This window comes from Cyprinodon tularosa, unplaced genomic scaffold (assembly GCF_016077235.1).
Source record: "Cyprinodon tularosa strain WSP-4 unplaced genomic scaffold, ASM1607723v1 ctg84, whole genome shotgun sequence".
NCBI lineage: Eukaryota > Metazoa > Chordata > Actinopteri > Cyprinodontiformes > Cyprinodontidae > Cyprinodon > Cyprinodon tularosa.
In genome coordinates, this window is record NW_024039607.1 from 3,419,320 (window position 1) to 3,438,227 (window position 18,908).

Here is an 18,908-nt window from a genome sequence, read left to right on the forward strand (position 1 = left end):
TTAACAATTCTACATTGGTATCAATAATCATGAATGCTATTTTTTGGCTCTATATAGTTTTTTCTAGGCCTTGCATTCCTCAGTGAAGTTATTTTATGTTCAAAAAAGTTCATACTGACCAAATCCTTGACGGAGAGTGATACAGGGTACGCAAAGTTTTTTGGAAATCTGTGGACATGTCTTGGCCTACATCCTCTTCCTATGCATCTGTGCCTTTAGCTGTGCTTACAGCTCATGTAAGAAAAAAAAATATCCCTATATTATAAAGTTACTGCAATGAGTTTAATCTAAACCTTTCTTTTCTCTACAACAGTCCACCTATAGTTACCTCTCAATAAATTCAATTCTCATTTAGAAATTAATTTACATCAATAATTTCATTCAAAAATGCACAAGTTATAAATTTCTGACGTCTGAAATGTCAGGTGTCAATTAGTTAGAAAATTAAGACTGACAAAATTTTGGTTCTTCAGAAAACTGATTGACAATATTTCGAAGAACAACATTTTGATAAAGAAATATCTCCCTACTGTATGACATTTCCAGTGGTTTGTTTCTAACTTTTTGTTGGAATGGCTATGACCTGGATGACTGAGAATCTTCACCAGCATACTGTATGGCTCGAGCTACTGTATACACACACTGCACAGTATATTTTTTCAACATTGCTCAAAGCTTTTTTTGCATGAATTACTGCATAGAAGCATCAGGGCATGGAGGTGACAAACCTGTTTCTCTGCTGTGGCATTCAGTTGCACATGTTGCTTTAGGCTTTTTTTTGCATTCAGCTTTTCCCTTTGTTGGATATTTCTCTTCCCCTTGTTTATACCCCAATAGAACACCCTTTAACATTGGTTAAAGCTTGAAAGAAGGCTTTTCGCTCCTATTTTTTAATCACCTTATTTTCTTACAAACAGCTTTTTGGATCCAGCTGCTACACACCAAAATTATCAACATAAAATAAATAAATATTTAAAATATATCCATCTGAGTAATCGAGTTCCAACTCTGAAGTGAATCACCTGTGAGGCCTCGCCCTTTGAAATACGCACACCAACTCGTTCAGGCAGACACATGACGCCGATCATTTTGCATAAAAGATTTCAGACACTTTTATTATTGTACAAGTGATACCGGCATAATGAAAGTGATAATACCCATGAACATGAAAGACAGTTTTTCCTTACTGTATATACAGAGAAATGTCTTCATATCAGTCATACACACACCCACACACACTCATACACAAAAAATGTCTCTACACTTTGAACAAATTGTAAATAACATAACATTAAATAAACTTCACCTACCTTTAGGTTTACAGCTGAGTATGCATATGATGACCATCTTTGCACTGCATAGAATTTATACATATAATTTTCCTTATGACCATTGTGGGATTTTCTAAAAATAATAATAATAATAATAAAAACAATAATAATACTGCTCTCATAATGCATATCGGTAGCCTGTAAATTAACATTAAAGAACTAAGTCTTTGGCAAACGCAAATACATTCACTTGAAAGATGGAGAAAAAAAATGACTCCAGCTTCACTGGAAAAAAAGAAGGACTTTGCCTGAAACATGCAGGACATAAAGTTAGGAGGGGACATGTTTAAGGCATTTATAGCTGAATTTGTCACCCTGCTTTTTGATTTCAGAATCATCCAATCAGAGTGAATCCAAACAAATTAGACTTGGAATGGCTGTTATATCCTTACTTCTGGGGTTGAATGCCAAAGACTTAATGAACTTAAACAGTGAGAACATAAAGTAGTATAGTGCACATCAAGTCAGTGAGATGATGAGCTTTTTAAAACTGTAAGTGCCTTTACAGACTGAGACGCATTAGACTTACAGTCATCTTTTTTTTTTTTTTTTACATAAAACAAATATGCACATTTATTATTCTGCATAACCACAGTCCAGTGTTGCAAACCTCCAAAATAGTGCAAAATGAACATAAAAATAAAACGCTCAAAAGGTTTTGCCTGATTACCTTCCTGACAAATAGAGAACAAGTCAAACATTAGCCAAGCTGTGATTTAATCCATACAAATTATAAAAAAAGGAATTAGGAAAATTATTTCAAGAATATCTTTCCTGGAAATCTTGCAAACAGAGGATCATGGTGCTTTAATATCATGACTCCCTCTACTTTTCAAACAGGCATTTATTCCATTTTTCGTGTTTACATTTTGATTGTGTCTCACAGATAACTTGTCCTAATCTTCTCATGGCATCAAAAGCAATTGATTTTTTTTTTTTCCCACTCAAGCTGGATGTTTGGTCAGTGCCTGCTCAGATGGACTGAAGGAAAAGCCGCTACAGCCTGCGCAAGTTGCTGCTCATCTCCCCTGATCTCTGTGCATTGGAATATGATTTGAGTGGGAGACAAAGGGCAAAAGGAAAAAAAGAAAATATAGTCGATACATTTTAAGTTGTGGACAGTGTCCCTACTGGAACCCCATTGAGAAAAGGAATGTACAGTATTGATCCGCTGTTGGATGAAATGGTGGCATCACAGGAGGGGAAATAAATTCAAGATGTTTTTTTTTTTCTTTCTAGAGTGCTTGTTTTTAAGCCACTGCTATTAGCCAAGGATTCAAACTTCCAGTGTTCGTCATGGTGTTTTTATTTCTTTTGGCTTTTTGTGTCCATAAAAAATCCAGAGAGAAGACGGCGGTCATCTTGAATCCATATATTTTCTTTCTTTTTTTTTTTTTTTTTTTTTTTTTGAGAGTCGGGAACATTTTATGCACTTTTTTGCCCAGTGTCCAGTGGGTCGTGCTGTTCACACCTGGGCAATATGGAGACTGAGGCCGTGGTCCTGCAGGTTGATTTGGTTTCCATGGTAACTAGTGACGGTCATAGGCAGTGGCAGCAGTGGGAGGGGCGGAGCCTCTCGATGCGGCACTATAATAATAAGGGGAACCTGAAAGTTAACAGAAGAATGAACCTTTTGAAACAACAAATTACAGCTTTCACTGTCATTTGACAAATATTGATAAGTGATAATACATACATTAAATTGCTCAAGAGTTGTATATGCTCTGATTGTAGATATTGGTATATTTTAAAGTCTAACCATTGTCTTTACCCATATTAAAGTTATCGAAGAAAAACACATCGCCTGACTCTACTAGAAATTCCTTTAAAGGAATAGTACACCCAAAACATGATTAGCCTTCATTTTCTACTCACCCCCATGCTGAACAAAACTCTGGAGTACTTTTTTGATATCTCAAATGCATCTGGAGATCTGGGAGGCTTCTTGCTGTCTGCTGACATTCAAATAATGGAGGTCTATGGCGCCCGAGACAGAAAGGTCCACAAAAGTCCACAAAAACGTGTCAATATTCCTCCATACTGCTCGTCCAATGTAATCCAAGTGTCCTGAGTGGGTAGCATCCAGAATTTACTCGAAACGAAGTCATTTAGAACGTTTTAGAGCCTAAACAGTAGTGTATAGGATTTCCTAATAGCGCCCCCATGCGCGCTCACGATTCTACGGAAGCCGGCAGACCAAACCGGAAGGAAGTGCGCATTCAGCGTCTGCTCTTCCAATAATGCAAGCGTAGAAGAAGAAATGTGCTGTTTACCTGTGCAAAGAAAGAAACAACGAAAGAAAAATGTCTGAGGACTTCAGTGTTGAGGAAGAGCATGAGTTCTTTGCCGAGCTGAATGCGCTGGTTTGGTCTGCCGGCTTCCGTAGCGTCGTGAGCGCGCATGGGGGCGCTATTAGGAAATCCTATACACTACTGTTTATGCTCTAAAAACATTCTAAATGACTTTGTTTCGAGTAAATTATGGACGCTACCCACTCAGGACACTTGGATTACATTGGACGAGCAGTATGGAGGAATATTGACACGTTTTTGTGGACTTTTGTGGACCTTTCTGTCTCGGGCGCCATAGACCTCCATTATTTGAATGCCAGCAGACAGCAAGAAGCCTCCCAGATCTCCAGATGCATTTGAGATATTAAAAAGTACTCCAGAGTTTTGTTCAGCATGGGGGTGAGTAGAAAATGAAGGCTAATCATGTTTTGGGTGTACTATTCCTTTAAGAAAAAAGTCTTCATAATTACACCTCAGGTAAATATTAAGTTATGGACTACTATTTAGAAGTTCAATGACTTTAAATCTTTAAGTAAAATTAGGAAAATTATATTATTATCAGTGGTTTTGTGAAGCTCTGTTATGTCTTCACTTAAAGTCCTTTACTGACTGAGTAAATACGCTACTATATAAATGGATAAAATACTTTTCTAAATCTTTTAGGTGAAAACTGCAAGGAAAAATTAAATTCATGAGTGAGAAGTCTAAATATATTTTTATGATCATTTAATACATTAAAAGTACAAACTTACTAGTTATAGCTTATCAATGCATCAGCGATTGTATGTTTGCAGTTTGGTGAGTTCTTTTTTTAGTGTGATAGAAATTAAAGATGTTGGTAGTTCCCTTCTTTTCTAATGGATAACTTCTAATAGCTCTATTGAGGAATCTGCAACAATTTTATATTTTATAGTCTTTAGAGGAAAATCAAACAGAATCTGTCGAATCTCAAACTGACAGATCAGACCTAAAAAGAACAAATCAGTAATCTGCAGGAAAAAAATCATAACATCTTCCCATAAATACCTTATTCTGATTTTTTTTCCCTGAACATTTGTATATTGGTAAATTTATCCATAAACAGCTCAAATCATAAATTTGTTTGGAATGGGTGTGTGGCAGCAGTAAATCATAAAAATCTGCTTTCAAATGTAGCAAAATCTAAAATAGTGTTGCACCGATACCGATACCAGTATCGGACAGGGCCCCGATACTGCCCTAAAATGGTGCTATCGGTATCGGCAAGTACCAACAAATAGGGCACCGATACCATTTTGAGAGCCATAAGTTTATTCAACTATTGTCACCCACTCCTGGTAGGCAATAAAAAGTTCTACTGGATTCACTTTGTATTAGATTCTTTCCTGCTTCACAAAGGTAGGCAGCAGCTTGACAAAGTCATGATGGCAATTATTTTACATTATTATGGTATCGGTATCGGCCGATACTGCACAGCCAGGTATCGGATATCGGTATCGGGGCCAAAAAATGGCATCGGCGCAACACTAATCTAAAATAATTGTTTGAAAAATAAGAATCTGAACACTTGCTAAATATACTGCAGTAATTTGAATAGTCTGTTAACAGCTATTTAAAAAAATCGGTTGATGATCTGGAAAGCCTCAACTCAAACATAATTTTGTTGTTGTGGATCTAAAATAATATGTTGTCTTTTTCAGTTTTTTTTGTTATAATTTGAATATACAGATAACTAAAGAAATGTTTATTCTTTAAACCTTTGCATATTTTTATTCAACGACTACTTTATAGTCAGGTAGGATAATTTTTAGTAGTATAAGCAAATTGTGCTTGTAAAGTTATTTAGATAAGGACATTTAGCGATGCACAATCTATTCTAAACAATAAGTAGGGATTTAGTGATTTCTGGATCCACTTATACCTAAGCTGATGGACTGCTATTAATGCAGCAACTCCAGTCAATCTCTATGAGGGAATTTGTTTAGCCATTTAATTTTCATGAAATTGTACTTACTTAGTAACGCTGGATTGCTGAATCGCCAGGCTTCATTGTAGGTTGTGTACTGTGGATGACTGTAGGGGTTCCCCGAAAACTCACTCCCTGCAAAACAAAACAACAAATCAATTAGCATTTCAATGCATCTAAACCCATGCAACTTCACATGCACTCATCCGTCGTCATTCAAAAAGGGACGCAATTTAAGACGGAGAGTGATAGTCATCAGTGTGCACCCAGTCAAGCAAGTAATTTATTTCTTTTTCATTTCACTTAAGTTATGCAACACTGAACAATACAGGATGTGACACTGAAGGTGGCTATCCCTGTCCCTTTTTATGGCTGTCTAACCCTTTATTTTGGGCCCTGCATATTTCAAGCCACTCTAATAAATACAGAGTGGTAATAAACAGCTTCATGCGTACATTTTTGATTTGTTGCCATAAATCCTGTTAATGTGTTAAAAACTGCAACCCCTCTGGTCTGAGCTCAGAGGTTTTATGCAGTAGAGTTTCCTTGTAGGTGAAGCAACTTGGAGCATGTCAGTGAACATTGCTGTGTGTATAACAGGTTTCTTTCTTTTATGAGACAATAAAGACTAGATTTTATATGAGGTTGGTGAGAAATGACTTTCCTTTAACAGTGTTTGGGTCCTGTCACTAAAAATTAGCTGTTGTGTATAGGATGAGTTGGTTATAGCACAAAACCACAAGCCATAGGATTAAGGTGCTGATCTTTTGCTGTTTGTCACAGAAGAACAAATGGAAAGTAAAAGCAGGGCTGTGTGGATTATTTCCCCCCCGTGTGATTTAGTTGTTTCAACATCTATAATCCAAACATAAATGTAGACTGCATTGCTACTGGGGGCACTTTGCTTCATTTTTACTGGCAGCTGTTATATGGACACTGCTGTTTGCAGAGATATAGTGGTAAAGCCTATTGATTTTAAAAGAACACATGTAAAGCTGGATTCTTTTTCTTTCCGATTCTGGTTTATTCTTTCTGCATGAAAAAAAAAAATACAGTAAATTAAAGTCAGCACAGCATATAACGGGGCAAGATTCAACACAAACAGCAAACATTTTACTTTCATTCTGATCTTTCTTCCGATTTTTATATAGAGTGCTACTGACTGAGCACTGCTGTTTACATATTTTTTTATCTACTTTTTTAAGCTAATGCTCAATTTTATTCTTTTCTATAGAAAGTACTCCTTATCAGGCACTCCTTTTAATTATTTCAATCAAAAGTTTAAGCCAAGACTGTTATTGGAGGACAGGATGAGACCTTATTACTTTTGTAGGATTTATAAACATGTATATTTTGATGGCAAAAATGTAGGTCAATATAATAACAACAAATGGCCACTTGCCCTAATATATATATATATATATATATATATATATATATATATATATATATATATATATATATATATATATATATATTTATTTATATATATATATATAGAAAGCTTCTTAAAGAAAAACATGAAAAACACATAGTGAAAGACACTTTTTTGTTACAACGTAACCTTAGAGTATTAATGCTTTATCTTTTTAGTTTAGTTTTTTTTAACCTTTTTTCCTTGACTTGTCAACTTTTTTCTAACTTAATTAACGCTAGATAATTTATCATTCAAGAGCTCATCCAATTGGTCCTGTACAGGCATGTAGCGGTATCTTTGCTGAATGGCTAAATATGAGGGACAGGGGGACTTGTAAGGGGTATGCAAGTGATGAAAAACTTTAACTTGCCCTTTAAACGGTTAATCCATACTTCTGATTTAGGTTTTAGTTTTGTAAACTCAAAAGCTGACTTGTTGCTTTTGGTAGCCATAGAAACTGTGCTTACCTCAGTGCATCTGTGTTAAGATAACACAGATTTCTTTCTTCCCATTTAAGGTACCTCTGGATCAGTACATCTTTTTTTCCCTTAACAAAGCCACTGTAGAACCAATTTGCTGCCCTCTGCCATCTCCTTAATTATCATACCCATAAAGATTGTTTCTGGTGCATTGAGTTTGTTTTCAGCTGGATGTTTTATCCTTCTTTCGGGTCCTAGATGAATTTGTGCTGCTATCAGCCTTGCAGATTGTTTGCTTTTCTTTTGCATTTCACCTACAGTCAGGTCAGTGTTTCTGTGTTTTTCGGTGGATGGAAACAGTGATTGACCTTTCTTTGTTTTTATTTTTATTTTCATGTAATCAATTTCTGACCCTGTGCTTTACTTTAAAACACTGCATCTTTCCTGAAACAACAAATAAACAAAAACATGTATCTATGCCATTACAATATCCCCGACTTGGTGTTTTTAAGGATGAAGCCATGGGTGGTACTGATGCTCAAATATTCTAATCCCTTTTTATTTTTATTTTCTTTAGAAAGCATTCACTGTTCAGTCCCTTTATGTTTAACTGTGTGTATTTCTTGGATGGAGCTATTGCAGTCATAATTTATGTAGTTTCAGTGTTTTTTTGTTGTTGTTTTTTTTACATAGAAATCAATATTAATTGCCGCCCTGCATAAGACAACATTAATATCTTCTCACCCAGATTCCAGCTTCTGCACATTTTCATTTGGAGTGTGACACCACATTAGAGTTAACCCTAATAACAGCAGGAAATACTAACGCATTTTCCAACTCACCAGGAACCATTCCAGCGAGCGTGGAGGTTGGGTAGCTGCCCTGGCCTGTGGGGGGAACGTGAGGGGGATACCCGGGTAAAGTTGTGTTGGCCATATCCCGGCCTGCAAAGACAAAGTAAAATCACCTGTCATCCAGGGGTCAATGTGAGACAGTTAATCTCATTTAAAAAAATACAAATATTGTTAGTTTTATGAAATGCAAAATAAGGCATTTTAAACAGCATGTGCTCCTAAAAATCAAAATATAAATGCAGGAAACATCAAGAAACATCAAATCACAATTATATAAAAATTCTAATAAAAAATAATACTGCTGCTAGCAAATGGGTATTGTGTTATTAAAAAGATGAAACCTATAGAAAATGTAAACTATCAACCCAAGAGGGCTGGTCACCAAGAAAGTTTAACCAAATAAAGCATGTTGGTCCGTTTTGCTGAAACATCATCAACAAATCAAAATGGTACTGAGTATTTAGCTTGTATGTGTTCCTGGTAAATTTAGGGCATTCTCATTTTAAGATGAGGCATAGTGTCAGGGGTTACCTCCTCCCAGATCCTGACCTGGGCATCATTATGCTCTGTAGTGATGCCCAGACATCTTTTCTTGTGACATTGAATGGACCTACTGTAACCTGATGCCACAGAGTTGTTCTGTTGGATTTTGGTCATGGGAGTGTAAAGTCCAGTCAAGGGTAACAATTCCTTTATCCTTTAGGAACTGCCTCTCTACCTTTGCTACATGAGGCTGGACATTTTCTACACTGACCCTCTGCACAAACTATAAGTCTTAGGATTTCACCCTGATACCTAATGCCAATCATGGTGCCATTTTTGTATTACAAGTTTGTTACTCCTTGGAGTTGCTTTGCCAGGCCAATACTACACCACCAAACCCTTACACCCCTGTCACATAAGTGCAGAGTGAAGCTACGATAGCTTTTTTCAACTATTGCTACTTTCTATGAGTCCTTTTTGCAAATAAATTTTCCTTTAACATTTTACATGGTTTACGCAAACAGCAAGTTGTGCCTTTGGCTATTCTTCTTTGCACAATGGCTCTAGATTATCCATTGTCCAACGTTCTTTCTTATTATCTGTTTTCTTATCTTCAGCTCAGCCCAAAGGTTATTTATAGGATTTAGTTTTGGGGGACTCAGATTGTCATATAAGAAGGGTGATACTGTGTCTGGTGAACCATATATTTAATCTTGTCCATTATGGTTTGGATCATCATCTTGAGAAACTTGGTTTTCAGACAGTGATACACATTTCCCATTAATTGAAGTCCAAATCCTTACTACACTGGCTCCCTGCTCATTTTAGAGTTCATTTTAAAATTCTCTTAGCCACTTTTAAGGGTTTTATGGTCTTGCCCTACCCTGTCTCACTTGGTGACTCAGATCAGCTGACCAGCTCTGTTGCTGGGGGTGCCAAGGACCCAAAGGAACCTCATGGGGGATAGGTCTTTTTTTAGAGAGGCCTCTTCACAAATCATTTTTAAATCTGCTCTTAATACCTGTCTTTTCAGTTTGGCTTTGTATTCACTACATTTGATTTGTTTTGTGCTTGTGTTTTATTTTTTTTTTTAACTTTAATTATATATAGAAATTACTTTTATTGCAAAGTGGCAATATGAACATAAAAAAAAACCTAAAACATCTTTGCCCAAATTTATTTTATTTTTTTTATAATTCCTGTTGTTTTAAACATTTAACATGTTTATTGAGTGAAACATGGGGAAGTTTGGAGAAAATTAATTTTTTATGTCCTTTTACCAGTTTTTTGACACATTTGCATAGTTCAATAAAAAGTTCCTTTCAAGAAATTGCCTAAAAGAAACCTGCTTTAAACCCCAAGGGGACAGAATGTTAATCTGTTTTATTTATTTAAGGTTCCTTCAGTTTTATTTAATGTAGAAAGTAGATGAAAATTACTAAAGGTACTGTTAGGAGCACATGCAGTGTTGTTCAGAAATACCTATATTCCAATATGATATTATTTTTACCCACCGATGAAAATTAAAAGTTGGACCATTACATTGTTTGTGTGTAAGGTTATCCTACTGCAATGAAAGCTGAATTTATTTTTAAGTATTTTTGCACCTTTCTACCTTAAAAATGTGTTTATAATAATAATTTTGTATGTTTTTATCATTTCTGTGTTAAAATCTGATTTCACAAATCGAAATTTCTAAACATTTTTTAATATATTGTTAGTATGTCTCAACAAAACTATCACAAAGCAGTCAACACAATATCTTCTGACCAAAAAAAACTCAACAAGATTCATTTCTTACATTATCTGAACACACCAGACTGTATTGTTTTGCTTGCAGTTGTGCTACTTAGATGAACCCAGTGCGCTAACTAATCAGTTAAAACTGGTTAATCTATACCAGCTTAACAAAACCCACGTTCCTGCCTCTTCTTTATGAACCGTACAGTCCGAACATTCAGGCTCTTTTCAGAACGCCATCCGTTGGCAGTCTGCAGATATTCAGCTCTGTAATTGGGAGTGACGGCTGGGCTGTCCTAGCTAGTCACAAGGACATTCGGACCCCAGCATGTATCCCCAATCTACACAGCGGATGGGGTAAAGGAGGCCCCTTCTATATTGTCATCCATGTGGACCCCTTGAACTCAAGAGAAGCTTGTCTCTAAATAGGGATTTAATGATGAATTAGCGGATGAAACGACAGTTGTTTATATTGGTGTTTTTATAAAACAAAGAATGTAGAAGAAGCGTTAACTTTATGGTTACACAGAAAGTATATCAATGGGTTTTGATAGCTTTTATAAGTCAATTTAGGTTGTTTTTCATTAGTTTGTCTGTCCATATTCATTAATTTATGGTGAACTATGTTTTTGTTGTATTACTTCGGTTGGCCTTTCAAGATCTATGCATTATTAAGGTTTCCTTTCAAATTTCCATCTTATGCTGCGTTTTTGCCACATATCCATTTTTTTTTCTTAGCCACATTTTTTAACCTTCTAATATATTTCCCCTCCTCAGCATTTTACCTTTACTCATTACATTTTTACACAGTCTTTTTTTTTTTTTTAGATGTATTTTTCCTACAGGAGTATTCAAAACCTGTGCCTACTCCTACATTGATTTAAAGAAGTCTAACCCCTGAAACTTAGATTTACTTAAACTTAAATCTAATATTGTTACAATGATAAACTGTAATGTGATTTGACTGGAATGTATTCGATGAACCAAAACAAAGCCATTTATAACAGTGAAGCAGAGGGAAAATTATACACACATAAAAAGTTTAATGTTCATTTGTTTTTACCCCATTTACTCTGGTGCGCCTAAACAACAAAATATCAGGAAGTCAAGTGCATACGGCTGTTCTCCGACTGCATCAGAGGATTATTAATTAACATTAGGGTACATACAGCATGATGCAGCCAAGAAACACAGCAGATAGGTCACAGATCTATTGTGAAGTTGTAGAGAGAAAGGATTAGGTTATGAAATCATCATCCCAAGCTTTGAACCCATAACAGAACCAGCTTCAATCTATCATCCTAAAATACAAGAGAAGGGTGGGGACAGAGAGCATTAATCAGAGAAACAGTCAAGATGCCCATGCTAAATCTAAATGAACTATCCACAGCTGAATGGAGAAATCTGGAAATCAGAACACAGCGACAGCATCGTCCTGTGGTAAAACCTTTCTTAAACAAGAACTAAAAAGCTGATCAGAATAGAATTTTTAGCTGCAGCTACATAACAATTTCAATAAGAAAGTAGAGGGTGAAGATAATTTTTAAACTGTGGGAGATGTTGATCTTCTGGGAGGACAAGCACTACTAACATGTACTGTAGTGAGGGCGAAAAAACGAATGGTTTAGATCAAAGTCTGTTGTTTGGTGCAGTCCAAGTTCAGGCCCAACTCAGATTCTGTGACGTAAAACCACTATTCATGGATCTTCATTCAGTCTGACTAATAAAAAGCTTAATAGTAAAGAGGAACTCACAACAAATATCTGCCTTCTGTTTTTCTCTCTATTTGTAACATTTCAAAGGGTATGAAATAGAAGTCTAGATATGAACAATACAGCAAAAACGATACAACAAACCTTTTACTATATTGACGCTAGTCAAAAGGCCCTAAGCTACTGAGTGCATTTCTACTGATACTTTTAACTTAGAAAAATGATATTTTTCCAAGGGATATTTCAGATTTAGAATTCATTCCGTAGACAAACTGGCTTGTGTTTTAGGACTATTCCGATTAGGGCTGCAACTAACAATTATTTTTCAAACTGATTAATCTGTTAGTTATTTTTTCTATTTAACAATAATAATTGGATAGCCAAAGGTTCCTAAAGTATAGTTTTTACAAAATTGCCTATAAATGGAAATGTTCATTTTACTGCTAAGTTGCTCAATTACTGTTGGAAAGCTGTATGCATCGAAATTTCATTTTGTATACACTCTGTTTATACAAAATGACAACATAATTTGTCTAAGTCTATTACAAACATTAATTTGAAAACTAAATGTACATCTAATTAAGTCCTGAAATCTAGTTTATAGCGACTTTTTAACCCTATTATTTAGTATTGGAACTAGCTTGAGGATACTTTTTCTTGTGTGCTTTAAAAAATATTTTAATTTGAAAAAGGTTTTATGTCCTCAAAAGGAATTGGATCAATTGATTAAGGGAAAAATCCACTGAAAGCCTATAAAGTCCTATGACTTTGAAATATCTGCTAAAATAATACAAAATATTGTCTGTTTATATATATTTTTTTATGATCAAAAATAAGCAAATGCAAATAATTAAAGCTTAAACTTTTACGTTGAACAGCTGTTTAACCATCTCTTGTTGAACAACTGTTCCCTTTTGTTTGCATCGATGACCATGCTGTATGAGTGGCTGCTGAAATGTGTCTTTTTGTTAAAGTGCTCGGACTCGACGGTCGAGAGTTAAAGAGCTTTGCAGAGAAGAGTGAGGTCATTCTGGACCTTTCATTTATTATAAGAATTAGTTAGCCACAAGCCAGTGCACATAAGTCAAAAGGAGCCGTGGGAGTACTGTAGTGGGGGGTCCTGCAGGGGTGAGGCCATTGTGTGCTTGTGTGTGCATGTGTGTGTGCAGACAAGGGTAACTACTGCCAGTCTCTGCAATCTGACTCTACTTTTATTATTACTGCAGCAGTCATAGCTGTGTCAATGAATGCCTTGTCTTTTCAATCATTTTCCAAATGTAAACATCTGACTTAAAATCAATGGTATATATATTACAGAATGTAAAAAAAAAAGGTTCCAGGATATCTTCAACTCCATGTCAAGAATGACATAGTCTTAAGATGATCAAGTAAGAGAGAAGAAAATTGTTAAACATCAATGATTGACTATTAAATTCGTTAAGGTGGTTTGGTCTCTTCATCAATACAAGTCCTGATATTGATTTCAAATCAGGGGATCAATGCTTTCAGGTCTAACCTCATTGGAGATTCCAGCCTTCACAATGACATAAATAGTACCATTAAGACTCACTTCATTATAGTCAGTGTTGTTACAAAACAGGTTTCTAATAAAAAAACAAAAAGAGCGATGTATGCATGCCTGCAATGGTTTGCAATTGCATTCATAATCCTTAAACTTCTACACATTCTACAAAATTACAACAGCAAACAGCAGTGGTTTCTAATGAATTTATATGTTGCAGGCAACTTTTTTTTTATATTTCATAGAACTACTCTGTGTTTCAACAGCTAGTCGTATTTTCTAGGGCATGTGTTTAATTTCAGCCTTGTGTTTGCCAAGTTTCTTGGCAAAACAGCCAATCTTAGTCAAACTGGATGGTAAGCATCTCTAACCTTCTGCGGCTCCTAGAAGAAGAAATTCTTCCATGATTACAGTTTCTTTTTGCTACACAAGTCGTGCCTCACCACACCTTGACGATGGTGTTACTATTTTTAACCGTGGTAAGATTGTCCAATACAATGTCCTGTGTTAGTTTTCCTCCATATATACAGGTTAGCATTTAGTTTGTTCTCAGCTGATCAGAGCATCTTCTTTCACATGTCTCCTGTCTCCCAATCACAACGTTGGCTAAATGCAAACAGGAATCTCCCAATGGCTTTCTTTCATCAATGGCTTTCTCTTAATTAGTTCCAAATTTCTAAAGCGTTGTACTATGGACTATCTTTTTGTCAGATTCTCTATACTGGCAGGACCCTTAGAGATGTGGTTCTATATAACTCCTCCACAGTCCCCATTGATCTCTTAGCTGATTATCTGATCTTTACAAGCCTGTTAGTTCAGCTAAAAGGCCAGGTTTTGGTAGGTTTGCTGATGTTCAATATTATTTTCTGCTTTTGGACTTAGAAATTGAACAGAGCTATTTAAGATTTTCAAAGCTTAAAATATAGCTTAAGCTTTGCTGATAATCAGTTGTTGTGTTTCAATTAACCATCATGTTACAAATGTTTTACTCTTTGATGAGGTGGTTTTTCTGTTGCATCAAATTTCTTACAACACTGCAATGGAAATACTTTTTAGCATTACATGAGTTATGTGATCTGTAGCTGGACTTCACTGCTTTGTAAAAAGAAGAAAAAGAAGACTGGAAATAGTTGGAGGATAATGGCGCAGCATATTTGGATTCATGTGCAGACATTGTTTATTTTACATCTAGTTTGCGACAAAGGGCACAGGTCGAACTAGAGCTGTGGCTGAAATAGGAATATAACTCATGTTTAAATCCACTGCTGCCTTGTTATTTTTTGGAATTATCATGTGAACAAACCTAGTCATGTGAAATTTTAATTGTATTTCTTATTTAATGGAAATACCATAGTTGCAAAAATTAGAATTTTAGAAATGTGTGAAATATTGACATAGTTTTGTGTATATTTGTAATGGAAATGCAGCTACTGCATTTTACTGCTCCTTAACTTTCTCCCAAAAAAACTCTGAGGTCTAAACAGAACAGCTATATTCACACTAGGGTTTTACTTATGAGGAAACATATGATCTTAATTCCAGTTGCACTTAACTATTTGGAGGTATCAGAATAAAGTGGGTTGAATATAGGACTGGAACAAACGATTATTTTGCAAAGTAATTAATCTGTTGATAATTTTTTTCGATTACTCAATTAATAATTATATAGCCAAAGGTTCATTAAAGAAGATTTTTACTAAATTAAACCAGGTGAAACTAAAAGTTTTCAACTTGAGGAGTTCTGGACAGAGCATATTGACATAAATGAGAAATGTTTATATCTTTATTGGTGTTGGTTGCTTTCCCAGCGAAAGGTATGTTTTACAGTCCCTAAACTCCAGTTTAATTAATTAATTACTAAATTAGTTGACAATTATTTCAATAATCGATTAATCAAGATCAATCTGATTAATTGTTTTAGCCTTAGTTGAATACATTTACATGTAGATTGGATTTTTATTTTTATTGTTTATTGTTGACAATTTGAACGCAAATTGCTCTTATGCTCATCTTTGTCCAAGAAAAGGCAATTTTGTTCTCTGATATTTTGTCAGAGAATGTGAAATACATCAAATATAGCATTCTAAATGCTTCAATGCTAAGTATGTCATTTAACAGTCTGAGCTGCGTCAGGTTTTTGGTGGTGGTTGCCAGCAGCTCTCTGATGCCCTTGCTTTATGTCCCCCTTTTAAAGCCCTCTTTCAGAGATTCACAAAACTCTCTGCACAGCAATGATAGCCTCATTAGCTGCCTCCTAGCCTTTTGTTGTTTTTACAAACAGAGATGTGTGTTGAGGTTCTCATTAAAAGATGGCCTTCTTTATTCTTTTTGCTTCCTCTGACAGTCCCCCCTTAGATTGAACGCCAACAAATCAAGCTATTTATTTTCCTCGGCACCCCCTTTTCTTCCCTCTCTACCCCTGTGAAAATCAATTCAAAGATTTTTTAGGTTAACTGTTACAAAAGCCTGTTGATTTGTGCCTCAAATTGAGAAATGGCTCATAGGAGTAGATGCCGAGGTGGGAATACAGCTCTCCTTACAGAACTCTAGGTTTGTTGATGTATAAGTATATTTTAATACATACACAATTACTTTACTACTGGAAAACAGATGATTTGATTTATGGGTTTTATTTTATGGCTTAGCATTGATCTGAACTCGTTTTCTTAACACGCACACACTGTAGAAAAACAGGGTGACCTTCTCTTTATTTGGCACATGAACAAAGTCATTTGTGAATGACTCTTTTGCTTGCGAGAGTATTAAATTTAGCATGACAGGGACACCTTTGTGTTTGCTACAACAACAACTAAGAATCTCTGACCTCCATTTTTCTGGGCAATATGCAGAATGTGGCAATTTATCAACTCCCCCAAAAAGGAAAAAAAAAAACGCACACCCTAATTAATTACAACTTAGTAAAGAATGCTTGGAGAGCCAAATTGCTTTAATTCCCCAAACACCAGCTCAAAGTCATTCATTATCAAATGTGTGCTCAAAGGTTAGTTTGCTTTTGTAAAGAAGAGATGAGCATTAATTTCAATGTTTTCCCCTGTGGGACAAAATGCCGAGGGTTTGGAAGGATGGTGGTGGTTTTGTTCTATTCTCTTTAAATTTTAGAACTTTATGTGAACCTCAGAGCTTCCTCACTTTAAATACTTTAGATAGATAAAATTCTAATTTCAAAGTGTAAAAGTTTCATCATTTTATTTTCTTAAGTGCAATTCTACTTTAAAGACTTATTACATGTATATATAAACTTATAAGTTAAAGCATTAATACTCTAAGGTTACGTTGTAACAAAAAAGTGTCTTTCACTATTTGTTTTTCTTGTTTTTCTTTAAGAAGCTTTCTATATATATATATATATATATATATATATATATATATATATATATATATATATATATATATATATATATATATATATATATATATATATATAAACTGCTAATGCTGTTATGGTTAACTAATAATAACAAAAAACAAGCTTTCATAGAAATTTGATAGAGAGGAGGATAAAAAATGTATTTATTGTAGGGCTGAAATATTTTTTTTATTAATATATTATTATTAATTTATATTAAATAGTTCCTTGAAGAAGATTTTTGTCACAGAATTTAGAACCTGTGGAACCAAAACCTTTCCATGATGAGTTTTGGATAGAGCAGATTTTTTTTTTTTTATCCTAAATTGCAAAATGTTTATATATTTTTCGTACAATTTTGGTATTATTTCTGCTTACCCTGTCAGCTAAAGACATGCCTTTGAGTTGCTATACTAAAGTTAATGATTAATTGATTACTAAATTAGTTAACTATTATTTCTATAGAATTTAATTATGATTAATCTGATTAATTTTCAGCCCTAAATCAATGTGAAAAAGTTTCGCCACCTAAACTCTATGTCCTTGAACTCTACATTGTACACCTAAATGTTGAAAATGATTAATTTGACTTATTAATCACATCTTATTATATTGCAATATTTCTTTTAACTCAAATGTATTAAGATAATGTGACATATTCAACATTTTGGATTAATATAAACTATGTGAGTAATAATTAAGCATAACCTAAACAGCTAAATAAAAAACAACTAAAATTTTATAATGAAATACCTTAACAGATTTTGACAATAATGTTTTAATTTTTATTTCTAAAAACTTGTGCTTTTAAGTTTATCAACTTAACAATATAAGTTCTGTAACTTATTTACTTGGTGGGGGATCCTTTGTATGAATTTTTGAATAAGTGCAGCCGGACATGGAGAAGATCTGTTTTGCTTGAGACAACTGCATCGTTGGCTCTGGTGGCTCCCATCTTCCTTTTGACAATACTCCATATATTATCCATTGAGTTCAGACCAGATCATCTTGCTAGCCAATAACAGTCATTTTTTGATTAGGGTTGAAACAATTAATTGGATTAATCGGGATTAATCGATTATTGAAATAATCGTCTAATTTAGTAACTAATTAATCATTAACTGAAGTATGCAGACTGTGAAACATGCTGTTATCTGAAAGATTGACCCACTTAAAGCAGTAACTATATGAAAATTGTGGAAAAAAAAAAAAAGAAAAAAAAAAAAAAAAATATATATATATATACTATATATATATATATATATATATATATATATATATATATATATATATATATATATATATATATATATATATATATATATATATATATATATATGTATATATATTTATATTTATAAACATTTTGCATTTTAAATAAAAAAATATATGTTTTTTTCTGTCAATGTGTTCTAACCAGAACTTCTGAAGAGGAAAACTTTTAGTTTCCCCTTGTTTAATTTAATTTAAAAAAAAGTGATCTTTAAGGAAGCTGTGGCTATTCGATTAATAATAATAATAATTCATTAATAATTAATAATAATCGGAAAAATAATCAACAGATTAATTGATTTGCAAAGTAATCGTTAGTTGCAGCCCTAGACATAATCGTTAAGTCTTGCAGGAAAATTAAATCCGAATCTTTGTAAAAAGAAAAACATGAACTGCTCTGAAATTCCTGGTAGAAATGTACTTTTAAATAAAACACAATGGACCAATATCAGGAGATCACACTAACACCCCGGCTGAATCTGCAAACCTTTTGCCGGACCTACAGTAACTTGTATTCTACGCCTCTCAACTCTTCCTCTAGAGTCTGGGAGAATG

The 18,908-nt window shown here is 34.3% G+C and overlaps 1 protein-coding gene across 8 annotated transcripts in view; it reads right to left on the reverse strand.

Annotated features, from left to right (window-relative positions):
- Positions 1-1,084: 1,084 nt before the first annotated feature.
- The window catches only part of pax2b (paired box 2b), a 47,779-nt gene continuing 29,955 nt past the window's right edge, over positions 1,085-18,908 (reverse strand). For 3 of the 8 annotated variants that reach the window (XM_038272699.1, XM_038272698.1, XM_038272702.1), the window contains exons 8-10: positions 8,246-8,347; positions 5,616-5,702; positions 1,085-2,937 (exon numbers count right to left, since the gene is read on the reverse strand). In XM_038272699.1, the coding sequence (XP_038128627.1) occupies positions 2,861-2,937; positions 5,616-5,702; positions 8,246-8,347 (266 nt within the window). In that variant the 3' untranslated portion in view covers positions 1,085-2,860. The remainder of the gene's footprint in view (positions 2,938-5,615; positions 5,703-8,245; positions 8,348-18,908) is intronic. The other 5 variants (XM_038272695.1, XM_038272697.1, XM_038272696.1 and 2 more) reach the window with 3 other exon arrangements.